Source organism: Plectrocnemia conspersa, unplaced genomic scaffold, assembly GCF_051122295.1.
Source record: "Plectrocnemia conspersa isolate PC_06_02 unplaced genomic scaffold, ASM5112229v1 ptg000005l, whole genome shotgun sequence".
Classification (NCBI taxonomy): domain Eukaryota; kingdom Metazoa; phylum Arthropoda; class Insecta; order Trichoptera; family Polycentropodidae; genus Plectrocnemia; species Plectrocnemia conspersa.
The window spans coordinates 21,269,208-21,284,722 of record NW_028277169.1 but is presented as its reverse complement, the minus strand read 5'-3'; the positions used below and the strand labels follow the sequence as shown (position 1 = coordinate 21,284,722).

General features: G+C 31.2%; 2 protein-coding genes and 1 pseudogene across 3 annotated transcripts; 1 reads left to right on the top strand and 2 right to left on the bottom strand.

Annotated features, from left to right (window-relative positions):
- Positions 1 to 863: 863 nt before the first annotated feature.
- LOC148235160 (uncharacterized) lies at positions 864 to 2,976 on the bottom strand. The gene is made up of 5 exons (XM_088186542.1): positions 2,887 to 2,976; positions 2,483 to 2,547; positions 2,335 to 2,419; positions 2,192 to 2,274; positions 864 to 2,114 (listed from the first exon to the last, which is right to left on the bottom strand). Exons 1-5 carry the CDS (start codon positions 2,912 to 2,914, stop codon positions 957 to 959), a joined length of 1,419 nt encoding a protein of 472 aa, XP_088042668.1. The 5' UTR covers positions 2,915 to 2,976; the 3' UTR covers positions 864 to 956.
- A 1,163-nt stretch (positions 2,977 to 4,139) lies between these two features.
- Positions 4,140 to 6,375, top strand: LOC148235159 (uncharacterized). Of its 2 annotated transcripts, XM_088186520.1 has the most exons (5): positions 4,140 to 4,231; positions 4,571 to 4,635; positions 4,704 to 4,788; positions 4,879 to 4,961; positions 5,039 to 6,375. In XM_088186520.1, the coding sequence occupies exons 1-5, from the start codon at positions 4,204 to 4,206 to the stop codon at positions 6,278 to 6,280; spliced, it is 1,503 nt and encodes a 500-aa protein (XP_088042646.1). In that variant the 5' UTR covers positions 4,140 to 4,203; the 3' UTR covers positions 6,281 to 6,375. The 2 variants fall into 2 exon arrangements, with proteins under 2 accessions (XP_088042646.1, XP_088042648.1); XM_088186522.1 differs by lacking the exons at positions 4,140 to 4,231; positions 4,571 to 4,635 and having other exon boundaries at positions 4,746 to 4,788; positions 4,879 to 4,957.
- A 5,397-nt stretch (positions 6,376 to 11,772) lies between these two features.
- On the bottom strand, positions 11,773 to 12,644 carry LOC148235158 (uncharacterized; annotated as a pseudogene).
- Positions 12,645 to 15,515: the final 2,871 nt, after the last annotated feature.

The window sequence follows — 15,515 nt, the reverse complement described above, 5'->3', positions numbered from 1 at the left end:
ATATCGTCGCATTATTCTTCTACCTGCAAGGATTTGTACATTGACAGGCCATCAAGGCGAGTCCTTGATGGCCTGTCGTTAACTCCTCACACCGTCGAATCCACCACAAGGAGTAAAATCATTAACTCATATTGGTTTGATATATATGAGATACCAGTATTATGAAACTGATGAGCAATAAGCTTCAAGTAAATAGAAGACAATTGTAGGATATGCCATTCAAATGTTTTCCTCTGAAAGAGTTTTAACATCAACCTCTCACAATTAATAATAATTTTTAATTTTCATATAAATTTTTGAATATTTGTCCTTATAGTAGATATTTTGAATTTGAAGCAGTCAGGTTGTAGATTGATGTTGATGCTTCAATATAACGTTTTCGGCAGTGCCGGTCGATAATTTGTAGTAGGACGTTTGTACAACAAACTGAACAAAGTGGCCCTTATATAATCTTCCAGTATTTGTAACAGTGTTTGACGGTCAACTTTCGTTTACGTCACTAAACCCTTCTAGAAGATATCGGTACATGTCTCGAGTGCGTGTCCTGAAGTTGGTTGCTCAGACAGGAGGCGAGGTGTAAGATCGAGTTTGAAGAATTTCGTTCAGCAAAGATGTAATACATTCGCGTCTGCTGTGTCTCCTGACTGACACTGTATCTGGGTCGCTACAATTTGTTTGATTTAATTTCTAAATAATCAAAGGTACACTTAATAAAGGTTGTAAACTAGAATATTTTAAACTACATATTTTTATAATTCATAATACATCACTAAAAAATAAAAATTTGGTGTAGGACAAGCTTAGGAGTAACGAAGTTTTGCCAGTTTTTCTCTAAAATTCGTAAATTAAAATAATCTAATAAATAGTCATTAAATAATATAAATTTATTGCTGTAAAACAGGAAATATAAATAGGAATTCTTACATTTAAATTACAAAAATATAATCATTAATAACTTATTTATCACATACAAAATTGCAGACACACATATTATGCGCTTTCATAATATGTTGAGAAAGAATTAATTTAGTTGTAAAGGATTTATTACATTTCCGACATACAAATACAGACACATTGTTACGAGTTTTTATATGCTTCGAAACGCTCCATTTTTCTTTAAATGCTTTTCCACATTTTTCACAAGCTTCGCCGTGCACATTTTGCAAATGCGATGAGATAATCCCTTTAGTTTTGAACATTTTACCACATTTTTCACACTCAAAGTCACGAGAGTCAACATGAGTTTGAAAATGCGATTTAAGTCCCTTTTTGAACTTAAACGCTTTTCCACATTTCTCACATTTAAAATCACGAACATTAGTATGAGTGTGCAAATGTCGCGAAAGATCCAATTTAAATTTGTATGCTTTTCCACATTTTTCACATGCAAACTTACGAGCATCATCATGAGTTTTCATATGTCGTGAAAGTATGGATTTATTCTTAAATAATTTTCCACAATTATCACATTCAATGTTACGAGTATTGCTATGAGTAATTTTATGTGCTAAAAGAATGCTTTTAGTTTTAAATGCTTTTCCACATGTTTCACAATCAAAGTCACGATTGTCATAATGTGTGTACATATGCGCTGTAAGTCCATTTTTAGATTTGAATGCTCTTCCACATTTATCACAACCAAAGTCAAGAGCATCGCTATGTGTTATCATATGGACTGAAAGTTTGCTTCTTGTTTTGAATGCTTTACCACATTTTTCACATTCAAAATTACGAACATCAATATGAGTGTTCATATGCCTTGAAAGTTCAAATTTAAATTTGTATGCATTTCCACACTTTCCACATGCAAAGTTACGAGCATCGTTATGAGTTTTAATATGTCGTGAAAGTATGGATCTCTTTTTGAAAGATTTTCCACATTTTTCACATTTAAAGTCATAAAAACTAGCATGAGTGTGCCTATGTGCTGAAAGTTTACATTTAAATTTGAAAGATTTTCTACAATTATCACACTCAAACTTACAAGCATCGCGTTGAAGTCTGTTTTTAAATTTAAGTGCTGTTCCACAGCTGTTGCATTTATATTTATAAGAATCACAATGCATATCAACAGTACCATATTTAAGACTGTCACATTCTTCATTATGTTGTTTCTAAAATTCAAAATTTATTCTTTAGTTAAGTTGCAAATATTCAGATACAAAGAAATCGAAATACATTCAATTATTACTTGCGTTGCTTTTTCGACATTAGATAAAGTATCCACACCAAATGTACCAATTTTACGTATTTTATCTTTAACATCGTGCATTTCTGAAAGCATATGATAATCAATAATAGTACATATATTACAAATGTATGCATATGTCTAACCTATTTCTAACACGTCGTCTACATTATCTATTTTTTCATTAACTGTTTCTTCACTGCTGTCATATTCGCATTTTACATCTTTCAACTAAAAGAAATGGTTATTTAAGATGTCACAGAAAATGTAATATATATATGAAAATCCATTTACCTCAATTTTGCATTTAATTGTGTCAACAGAGTCAAATGTTTCTTTGTAGTTTTCAATATCGGGTTCTGTAAAGATGAAGTTCAATATAAAAAAAGGAATATTTGAACGTTTCTAGCTACAAAAGAACAAAATAAAAAGTAAGAATAATGAGTGTAAAATAAATGTCACACAATAAAAAAATACTTTTTATTCATTTAGTACTAATACAAACATTATGTTTTGTTTCTAAAAATATATCTTTCAATATACAAAGAGTTCTATTAAGAAATTATTTTTGTTATGGTAACTGAAAATTAAAATAGAAGCATCTTACTATTACACTTCGTACACTAATGTGCACATTTCAAGTGAACAAATGTGAAGTGTTTGAAGATTGAAAATAATAAAGTTGATTGTCATAATACCGATTTTGAAAAAATGTGGGAACGCCATTTCAACCTGTCGTTGACAGATGTCAAAATTGCTGCCACTTAGTGAATTTGATGTTTGGTCCAAATAATAAATTATTTTGAGCATAGTGTGATCATTTTCACACAATCCAAATCGAAGCCTATTCATATTCTATCTATTACACCATAGATAAGCCATGACAAAATCGTGGGCCGCGGGCCACATGTAGCGCAATTTGAGATTTTTTGTGGCTCTTATGAGGTTTCTAAATTTTTACACCTTTTGTTAATGATAAAATAAAAAAATCCGTGCATGTTAATTATAATAATTTTCATTTATTATTAATTTTGTGAAAGACGCATTTATTACCTAGGTGTCGCATGCCGGCGTCAGACATTCGTTTGTAATGTATGTTATGCGTGACAGGGATAGAGCTGAGCAATACAAAACAAGTGTAATGCAGTCCTATGTGGCTATGGTACGTGTCAATTGCTATTTTACATTCCATCAAAGAACACAAATTCGGAAATCGGGAGAAGAACATTCAATATGCACGAGTTAGTATAGTCGGTGATTCGGTCGAGTTAGACGCGCGTGCTTACTAATTGATGTTAAACAGTTATTTTTTAAATTTATTTCATGGTATCAAAAACATATTTAATTTCTTTTTAAGATTTAAAAAAATCATATAATGCACATTGCCAGTTTATCTTTGAAGATAAGCTGGCAATGTGAATTATAATTGCATTTGGCACCACATATCAGCATATTTAAATTTTTAACGGATTTATTCAACATGCTACTTATCTTTTTAAGATGTGAGGGCTTGCGTATCGCACTTTTTCTTACTCGCATCTTGTTTGCCCACGTTTTGACCACCGATGTTGAGGTTATCTACTAGGCATAGTAGATAGAACATGTATATGTATTATTATATTTATAAAACTCTAAAACGGGACAGCTATAAGAAAAGGTCATTTCGGAAAATTTTGAATTTTGAAATGATGAGATGTGTTAGGTTGAAATGCAGAATGCTGTTGAGAGCTAAAAAAGAGATGCGTTCGTTGAATGAATGGATGCTAGTGAGAGTTATAAAACTTTTTGTTAATTTCGGGAAACTGATATGGGCTAGGTTGCCCATATCAGTATCCCAAAATGAGAGTCCCGATAAAACCGGAACTGATGGTGTAAAACTGGGATTTATAGTAAGCCTATTTAGGTTTCGGTATAAAAATGGTCACACTATGCACAAAATATTTTTTTATTTGGACCAAAAATCAATCTCACTAAGTGGCAGCAATTTTGACATCTGTCAACGACAAGTTATTGAAATGGCGTGCCCACAGTTTTTTAAAATCGGTATTATGTCAATACACTATATTATTTTCATTCTTAAAATACTTCACATATATTCACTTGAAATGTGCACATTAGTGTACGAAGTGTAATAGTAAGATGCTTCTATTTTGATTTTCAGTTACCATAACAAAAATAATTTCTTAATAGAACTCTTTGTATATTGAAAGATATATTTTTAGAAACAAAACATAATGTTTATATTAGTACTAAACGAATAACAAGTATTGTTTTTTGTTGTGTGGAATTTATTTTAAACTCATTATTCTTAGTTTTTGTTGTTCTTTTGTAGCTAGAAACATTAAAATATTCATTTTTTTAAATTGAACTCTATCTTTACAGAACCCGATATTGAAAACTACAAAGAAACATTTGATTCTGTTGACACAATTAAATGCAAAGTTGAGGTAAATAGATTTTCATATATATTATATTAAATTTTCTGTGACATTTTACATAACCATTTTTTTTCTAGTTGAAAGATGTAAAATGCGAATATGACAGCAGTGAAGAAACAGTTAATGAAAAGATAGATAATGTAGACGATGTGCTAGAAATAGGTTAGGCATATGCATACATATACGTTGTACATACATATGTAAATATACTATTTAAATATATTTAAAATATGAATTATCATATGCTTTCAGAAATGCACGATGTTAAAGATAAAATACGTAAAATTAGTACATTTGGTGTGGATACTTTATCTAATGACGAGAAAATAACGCAAGTAATAATTTATTAAATTTCGATTCTTTACGTCTGAATATTTGCAACTTAACTAAGGAATAAAATTTTGAATTTTAGAAACAAGATAAAGAAGAATGTGACAGTTTTAAATATGGTACTGTTGATATGCATTGTGACTCTTATAAATATAAATGCAACAGCTGTGGAACAGCACTCAAATTTAAAAACAGACTTCAAAGCAATGCTTGCAAGTTTGAGTGTGATAATTGTAGAAAATCTTTTAAATTTAAATGTAGAATATCAGCCCATAAGCAAACTCATGCTAGTATTTATAACTTTGAATGTGAAAAATGTGGAAAGTCTTTTAAAAAAAGATCCATACTTTCACGACATATTAAAACTCATAACGATGCTCGTAACTTTGCATGTGGAAAGTGTGGAAATGCATACAAATTTAAATTTGAACTTTCAAGGCATATGAACACTCATATTGATGTTCGTAATTTTGAATGTGAAAAATGTGGTAAAGCATTCAAAACTGGAAGAAAACTTTCAGTCCATATGATAACACATAGCGATGCTCGTGACTTTGGTTGTGATAAATGTGGAAGAGCATTTAAATATAAAAATGGACTTACAGTGCATATGTTCACACATTACGACAATCGTGGCTTCGAATGTGAAACATGTGGAAAAGCATTTAAAACTAAAAGCATTCTTTTAGCACATAAAATAACTCATAGCAATACTCGTAACATTGAATGTGATAATTGTGGAAAATTATTTAAGAATAAATCCATACTTTCACGACATATGAAAAGTCATGATGGAGCTCGCAAGTTTGCATGTGAAAAATGTGGAAAAACATACAAATTTAAATTGGATCTTTCGCAACATATGCACACTCATACTAATGTTCGGGATTTTAAATGTGAGAAATGTGGAAAAGCGTTTAAGTTTAAAAAAGGACTTAGATCGCATTTTCAAACTCATGCCGAAACTCGTAACTTTGAATGTGAAATATGTGGAAAATCATTCAAGTTTAAAAAGGGACTTAAATCGCATTTGCAAACTCATGCCGACACTCGTGATTTTGAATGTGAAAAATGTGGTAAAATGTTCAAAACTAAGAGGATTATCTCATTACATTTACAAAATGTGCATGGCGATTCTTGTGAAAAATGTGGAAAAGCATTTAAAGAAAAATGGAGTGTTTCAAAGCATATAAAAATTCGTAATAATGTGTCTGTTTTTGTATGTTGGAAATGTAATAAATCCTTTACAACTAAACTAATTCTTTCTCAACATATTATGAAAGTGCATAATATGTGTGCCTGCATTTTTGTATGTGACAAATAAGGTATTAATGATTGTATTTTTGCAATTTATATGTATGAATTCTTATTTATATTTCCCATTGTACTGCAATAAAGTTAAACCGTTTAATGACTATTTATTAGATTATTTTATTTTAAAATACAAACTGCCAAAACATTGTTACTCCTATGTGTGTCTTACATCACTTATCTCTCACTCGCTATGTGTGAATGAGTGAGAGATAAGAGCATGCGATCAGATCACCTAATTACTTTTTATTAGTAGTAATGTATGATTTTTAATAATATTTTTACCACATGTTTTAAATTTTAATTAATGACTTAATTTTACTGAAAAAATTTAAGACAATATTTAAAAAAAGATTGCAACTCTGCGTTCTCGCTGTAGTACTACATCACATAGTCTTTAAGTAATGTCGGTTGATTCGGTGTAGTCAGTAGTATAGTTATAAAAAATAAGTACCCGAGCGCTATGCCCTTTTGGGGAATTTAATGAGATTTCAGTTTATGTAAATCCAGAGATGATTACTCTAATTGTTTTATTTAACATGTGCTGTCGGTGAATATTTAGTTAAGTTCTAAGAATTTATTACAGATCTTTTAACAAATCATACCGGAACGCGTTCCGGTTTTGGAAAAATGTATATTAACGACGTTCCGACACCAATAAACAACTGTGCGTAATTTCCTTTAGTAAGAGTTCACTCGTTTATTCCAAGTCGGAAACAAACTGGAAATTCTGGAAAAATAAAAAATCATGGGACACAAATAAATTAGTAAGTATTATATTATACACTTTAAGCAAGTATTTGATGAGTTCTTTTGTCGCAATCATTACGCGTGATTCCAACAATAATTTTTTAATGTTAATCATTATATTTTATCAGTTGTTATATAATTATTCTCGTAAAATAGTTCAATTTGTTTCTTGCATTAATTATATTTTTTCACCAGTATTATGATCTATTAGGTTTGACAAAGTTGGTTTTGCTCAAAAAGTAATTAATTTTATTGTTGATTATGTATGTAAATAATACGTGTTTTGCGTATTTCTAATTCTCGTGCAACATAGATTCTTCTTCCCTTCTTCCAGGGATGTCATTTGGGGGAGCGGGAGGTTGGGGCATTTGCTCCCCCTTGAATTTGGCCAGAAAATGCATGTCATTTGGTGAAATACTATGAATCTTAGTAAAATCGAAATATTAAATAAAACGACCAATGACTGGCCAACTTTTGCCCCCTGCTCCGGAAAAAGCTAAAATGAAGTCCCTTATTCTAAACCAGAAACTCTTGGATAACACCTCAAAGAAAATTTAAAAAAAACAGTCAAATTAATCCCGAAAATATTTTTTAAAATACGTCACTTCAGCGAAATAATATCGGAATACATTTTCACCAGTAGGTATATATTTTTATCAGTAAAAACATAATTTATCTGGCAGTTGTTAATACAATTATACGTATGATTTCTACTTTTCCATACGTAGTAATAAATATACATTTACATAAGTATCATTATTTATTTACGTGCAATGTATAAGTGTTACAGTGAATATATATTATTCAGTGAAGTTATATGTTCACTAATGATGTCCAAATACATTTTTATAAGTAAATTATATTTCTACTAGCGAAAATATAATTTAACGGATAGGCGCTAATATGCTGTTCTGAAGTGTCTATGAAACTCAATTGACAATTGCGAAACGCCCTTTTCCTGTTTAAACCCAAACCCAATTTGACCTAATAAAAGTTCTAAAACTAATTATAGCTTTAGAACTTTCATTAGGTCTAGTCCAAAATACAAACTAAGCCAACTCATCTCACAGGGAGAAATAAGCGGAAGAAGAAGTACAGACAGAAGCATCTCGCATATTGCTCAATAGTTTGTCTGAACTTTGATATTACAAAGGGTTAATTAGATATTACATTATGTTTAGTTAAGATAGTTTAGCGACGGGATGGTGACGGGTGGCAATTAGACACATATTGAGCCGCTGCAGTAATGTTTTATTTAATTGCGAAGTTGTTTACATGTTTACAAAGCGGACGCTAGACAACGCGTTCGAATGCCCGGAAGATTGCCCGTGGAGAGAGAAACTGTCACGCCAGTGTTACCTAAGTGCCGCCAAGTTTTGGCCATAACAAATCTAGGCTCCCACAATATTATAAACGAATAATTTATAAATATTCATGTAGTTGAAAATACGGGCAAATGATTTGAATAATCAAATATTCAATTGAGAACCCTATCTCAAGCCTACCCCAAAAATTTATTTTTTAATATGCCATCTCAGTAAAATGATATCGGAAAACATTTTCATCGGTAGACATATATTTTTAATAGAAAATGCATTTTATCTAGCAGGTACTAGTAAAATTAAATGATTTCAACTTATCCATATGTAGTAATACATACATTTACATTGTTTATTTATATGCGATGTATAAGCGCTACAGTGAATATTATTTTCTTAGTAGTTATATTTTCACTAATGAAGTTAAAATATATTTTTCCTAGTAGATATATATTTCTATTTGCGAAAATATAATATTACTAATAGACGCCAGTGTAATTATATGTTGTTGTAATATGACTATAAAACGCAATTTGATAGTTGCAAAGCTGTTTTAACTCAAACCTTACCTAATAAAAGTTCTAAAACTAATTATAGTTTTAGAAATTCGTTAGATCGAGTCTAAAATACAAACTAAAGATCTCTCAGTGATAAATAAACAAAAGTGCAGACAGACTTTGCATTTCGCATATTGCTCCATAGTTTGTCTGCATTTTGATATAACGCTATGTTTTAAAAATATGATAGCTATCTTACCGATATTACTGCAAACTTAGGATATGAGAGTATTGGTCAAAGTGTATTCAAACCGTATTTTGACCAATAGGAGAGCATAAAAAACAACTCTTCTCAGAATTCAAAAATTCACGGAGCCGTTACAGTGGAAACGCTTGTTAACGAGCGTTTCTACTGCAATTCGGTTTAGATATGCTTTATTCGATTCTCACTTATTGTAAGTTGTAATATTATTATAAAAAGTCTTAATATGAACGCCAAATAACCGATGGTTTTCACTGCGGCGACGACGACGGTACGACTTTATTGGTTTTGACGTAGATTCGAAACAAGCACGTCATCTGGGAAGGGGGGGGGGGTTCAGGTGGGGCATTTGTTCTCTTTTGAATTTGGCCTGTGTTCATTTGAAAAATACATGCCTTTTAATGAAATACTATGAATCTTAATGAAATTTAAATATTAAAAAACGACCACTGACTATCCAACTTTCGTCCTTCCCTGGTAAAAGCTGACATAGCGTCCCCGCCCTTCTTCTTGAATTTTCTTTCCTGCGTCCGCACTTCACAAACGTCAACGGTATAATATGATGTATAAGGCCGGTTTCATACGTGCCGGATGGATTTGCCCGGGCTGGCGTCGTGTAGTGGGGGTGGTGTTGTATGGGCAGCGTCTGGCCGGCGCCGGATGGATTTGTCCGGCACGTCTGAAATGGTCAGTACTAGCCCATACAACACCACCCCTATTACACAGCGCCGACCCGGTGCCGGGCAAATCCATCCGGCACGCGTGAAACCGGCCTGCTTGTGGTATCTTGTAATAAAATTATTAAATATATTCCTAGTGTTTCGGCAATTGCGGAAGAAATAGACCTCGAAATTTTAATTATATTAATATAACCCCTTTTAATTATCTTAGTAGAATACATAAAAATATAAAATCCTAACGCGAAATGCGTGGAAGGACTTATGTGAAGCCGTTAATCCTAAATGACTGGCATCAGTTGACGGGGTATAGGTCGGGTTGGGAAGAAACCGGCCACGTGTGAAAGCTTTGAATCCATCCGGCACGTGTGAAGCCGACCTCACAGGACGACAGTTATATCGAGCAACGAAGGGTTAGAGGAAACACACAGGATTTTGAATCGCTTTATTTCCGTCAATCTACATAATTAGTAATATGTAGGCTTGTCCCGCATCTGATCTTGAATAAATCCTAGAAGATAAATTTAAAAATTGCTGGGTATTTAATGAATACAGTATAGCCTAAAGTAGTGAACTTCACACCTTCCACTTTTTATCCAAAACACGCAGATTCTGAACTAACACAATCATATCATAGGAGATGACAAACAGTTACTGTGATATTATATATATATATATATAGTATTTTTATATTTTTCTGCGAAATGGGCCGAAATATTTCTTTATAGCCGGATGTGACACAGACAAAAACCTTGAAATGAGCATTGCCGCTTCAACAAGAATAAACGAGATAACGAATATTCTTACGCGCATGTATCGCTTCTCCCTGGCATACATGTGTACTTAAAAAATGAATTCACAAAAAGAATGCCGATTGCAGTACGAATTTTTAATGTATCAGTTAACAGCAAACTTTCTTTGGATTCGATACTCTCACAATTTTTTATAGTGACTTTTTAAAAATTTTAAATTAGCTACCAATCTTCTACTTTTACATTATTATAAAGTGATAGTCTTGTTGGAACGAAACCAAAGAAAACTGCCCAAAGCAGGTTTGTTTGACATTATGAATTATAATTTGTCTGGATTATTTTTTTCTTATTAATTAAAACTTGTTTTTTATTAATTTTAAAATATAATTATGCTTTTATAAAATATATATTTACCAATCTCATACGTGATGGATTATTCCTCCCCAAATGCATCAATTGTCATCGAATGTTCTCAAATAATTCGATGAAACATTCATTCTACAAAAAACACATGTTAACATTTCATCCTGGATTAGCAAACGAAGACACCGATTTCTTTAAGCAACAGGAATCTTCTTCAATTAGGGATAATTTAAATCAAAGTGAATTTCATATGATTAAACTAGCATATACCATTTCAAATAGAATTGCTTAATGCCAAGTATCATACTGAATGGGATTAGATTTAGTAAAACCATCAATTTTAGATGCTATCAATATAGGTTTCGGCAAACCTTCTTTAATTAATTTGTATGGTTTATAATGACTGCGTGTATTATATTATAAGTATTACAGTCTAATAAATAAATAATCTTTGGGGTAATTGAAAAATGTATTTTATCGAACTTATATGAAAAATCTAGAAGTACAATTTATATTACATTTTATTTCATTAATGTGTTTCAGAATTTCCAATTCATTACATATAAAATTAATACTTGAATAATCAATAACAATGAACTCAAATAAATCAATGATAAAATGTTTGTGTGTGTGCTGTTTTTCCTCAATATAATTTATTATCGTCCTTCCAGTTTTAAATAGATTCTAATATAATAGAACAATTATATATAAGATACCTTGAATTTTTCATTTAAGTGAACCTTTTCTAATAATGTCGTTTTAATCAAGGATACATATTGTACATATTCTGAACAATTTATTAATATTTTTATAATTTTTTCCTTTTACTACAAATTATTAAATTCATATTCGTATATTTAAATAGAAAAAATAAACATTTCTTACTATTTTAAAATTTAATATATCTTACCCTGTTTCAAATTTTGGTAAAATTTATTGTTTTAATATTTGGGGAAACTAATTCTATGTTTAATTTATAAATGAGTTGAAAGTATTAATTGAGATATAAATCCCACATTTTTCGCATTCATAGACACATGCATCGCTGAGTTTTAACATGCAATGAAAGTGTGGTTTTAGTTTTGAATGCTTTGCCACATGTTTCGCATTCAAAGTTACGAACATTATAATGAGTGTGCATATGTCGAGAAATTTCCAATTTGGATCTGTATGCTTTTCCACATTGTTCACATTCAAAGTTACGAGTTTCACTATGAGTTTTTAAATGCGCTGAAAGTGTGCTTTTGGTTTTGAATGCTTTTCCACATTTTTCACATTCAAAATTACGAGTATCATTGTGAGTTTTCTTATGTCGTGAAAGTAAAAATTTATTTTTAAATAATTTTCCACAATCATCACATTTAAAGTCGCAAACATCACTATGAGTTTTAATATGAGAATAAAGTGAGTTTTTAGTTTTTAACGCTTTTCCGCACAGTTCACATCCAAAGTCATTAATCTTGGCATGAGTTTGCGAGTGTCGTGATAGATCATCTTTAGTTTTGAATGCTTTTCCACATTTTTCACATGCAAAATTACGAGTATCGTTATGAGTTTTCTTATGTCGTGAAAGTACAAAGTTATTTTTAAATGTTTTTCCGCAATTATCACATTCAAAGTCACGAGCATCATTATGCGTTTTAATATGTGAATAAAGTGAACTTTTAGTTTTGAACGCTTTTCCACATATTTCACATTCGTGCTCATTAACCTCGACATGAATTTGCAAATGTCGTGATAGATTGTCTTTATTTTTGAATGCTTTTCCACATTTTTTACATCCAAACACATTAAGCTCGACATGAATTTGCAAATGACGTGACAGATTGTCTTTATTTTTGTATGCTTTTCCACATTTTTCACATTCAAAGTTACGAGTATCATTGTGAGTTTTCTTATGACGTGTGAGTACAGATTTATTTTGGAATGATTTTCCACAATAATCACATTTAAAGTCTCGAGTATTACTATGAGTTATCATATGAACTAAAAGAATGTATTTAAATTTGAATGCTTTTCCACATATTTCACATTTAAAGTTACGTGCATCGCTATGAGTTACAATATGCGCTGAAATTGTGCTTTTATTTTTAAATGCCTTTCCACACATTTCACATTCAAAGTTTCGAGTGTCATTATGAGTTTTCATATGTGCTGAAAGTATGAATTTAGATCTGAATGCTTTTCCACATTTTATACATTCAAAATTACGATTATCATTATCAATATTATTATGTAGCTTCTCTTCTTCTTTTCGCCACTAAAATTTTATATTAATTTAAGTTAGTTGTAAATATTCAAATATTTATATATAGTTAAATCTATTCAACTATTACTTGTGTTGCCAATTCCACTTTTGAAATTTTCTGAGATAAAATATCTACACCATTTGTATTCATTTTAAGTATAACATCTTTAACATCGTGTATTTCTGAAATCAGATGGTAGTCAATATTTGAAATAAATTAAAATGTATCAGTATACTCATACATTATGTAAATAAATCAAACCATTTTCGAACATATCATCGTCATCATTAATATATGTTTCTTCATTGCTGTCATATTCACATTTTACATCTACTGCCTAAAATAAAAACATCTAAATCAATAATGTTTTAAGTATTATACAATATATAATATTTCATTTACCTCAACTTTACATTTCATTGTTTCAACGGAAATAAATGTATCTTTATTATTTTGAATATCAGGTTCTGTAAAATTGTTTAATATTATTCAGTAAAACTGTTTAATATCTTAATATGTAAGTTTAATATTGAAAATGAATATCTAATTGCCGCATCACTAACTACAAAAGATAAGAACAGTAAATATCAACAATAATTTAAAGGAGTATAAATGCAATATCATGTAACTGTGTTACGAAACACATACCAGGGTTAGAACCTTATCCTTTTAGTTTAGTTTAAACAATAAACCGGACAAAATCAGATGAGTAGATGAATAACTTTTTATATTACTCTCTAATTAACCAATCATAATACATGATCGAGAATACGTTTTGTCAGAAGATGCACTACATAACTCAACTTAGTTTCGGTATTCAGATAATGTGATCCGTGAAATAATATCGAATATTTGAGATCACAATAAAAACATTCAAATTTTAATATAATAATAAAACACCAATCTGCATATAGCCTTAGAAGCAAAGGCATACATTTTAATAGTTCCAGATAATTAGATTAATATAGTCTGATTAGTATTAAAAAACATTTTATAATCTTCTCTATTTTTCTTCTAAGAATGTAACAACTTATGTTTTATTTTGGATACAAAAATGAAACGTAAATAGCGGAGCCACATGTCTTACAATATTTCAATTATCACAATTGTAAATATCAAAATGTTTTGAAAGTAGTACCATGTATTTTATTTAAATGTATGCTTATAAAAGTGAAATAAATGTTTTAAAAACATTAATATGTTCAGTAGTACATATGTTGTTTTAGATGTGGAATGTTTGTCTAAATTTATATGACATAATACCGGTTTTAATAAACTGTGGCATCGCCATTGCGACAACCCGTCGTTGACAGATGTCAGTATATTACCACTGGGAAAATTTGGTCTAAGGATAAATAATTTTGTGCAGGTGTAAAATTGGAAAAATTATAGTTTCTTAATTTTTTTTATTGGCTAGTAGATACAACGCTTTTATGTTATATAATCAAAGTAAAATTATAACATATTCAGTTTTTGGTAATAGCCATGCTCAGAAACCAACATTTTCTATGCGTTTGGCCTGCACTATACTCTTTGGAAGTTGGCCAAGGTTGGCCAAGGACGGAGAATATAGTGGGTTACTTCGGTCGAATTCGGTTCTGCCTGCTCTAAAATCTCTCGGAAGTTGTCTGAGGTTACCGAGAACGGGAAGTAAAGTGGGGGTAATTCAGACGACTTGGCCAGCTTCGAGCGCTTCCAAACGTTGTCGGCACTTTTTCCGAGTCAAAGAAACTGAAGTCGGAGCTACTCTTTCGAGCGCGAGTGGTGAGATACTTCCCCTCTCGCTCTCTCGCGTGTTAAGTGACGAGAGTGAAAGAGATAATGGCATGGTGGTTCGCATACTGATATAGAACGAGTAACTCGGTTCCGTCACGTGGTTTGCACGTATGGCGGGCGGTACAGTGTGGTCACAGGAGCAATCGATCTGTTTTTTAGAACTACTTCAGTCGGAACCATGTATTTGGGACCCAAATAATAAAACTCGAAGTCGGCGATCTCGGACGACTTCAGTTGTAACTTCGGTTCGGAAAACTTCGAGAGAGTGTAGTGCAAGCATTAGGTATACGCCACTCGTTGCTCTCGTATATAGTGCCATATATTCTGCGCAGCACTTTCCTTCGGAACTCTTCTTTCAGAACTGATCTGATCAACGTTTTGTAGAGCAATATTTTTATACAATATAGTGTCCGTGATTTTATTTGTTTTATAAGGCTAAAATAGCATTTATTTTCTGACACTAGTCTCTTGATCCCATTGCTGACATCGTTTGTAGCTGTTAACAGGGTTCCGAGATATATGAACTCACTGTCACACTCAAAGTGTACTCGTTCATTTCGTGATTTTCAGGATACTGCCTCCTCAAACTAGGCATAACAACAT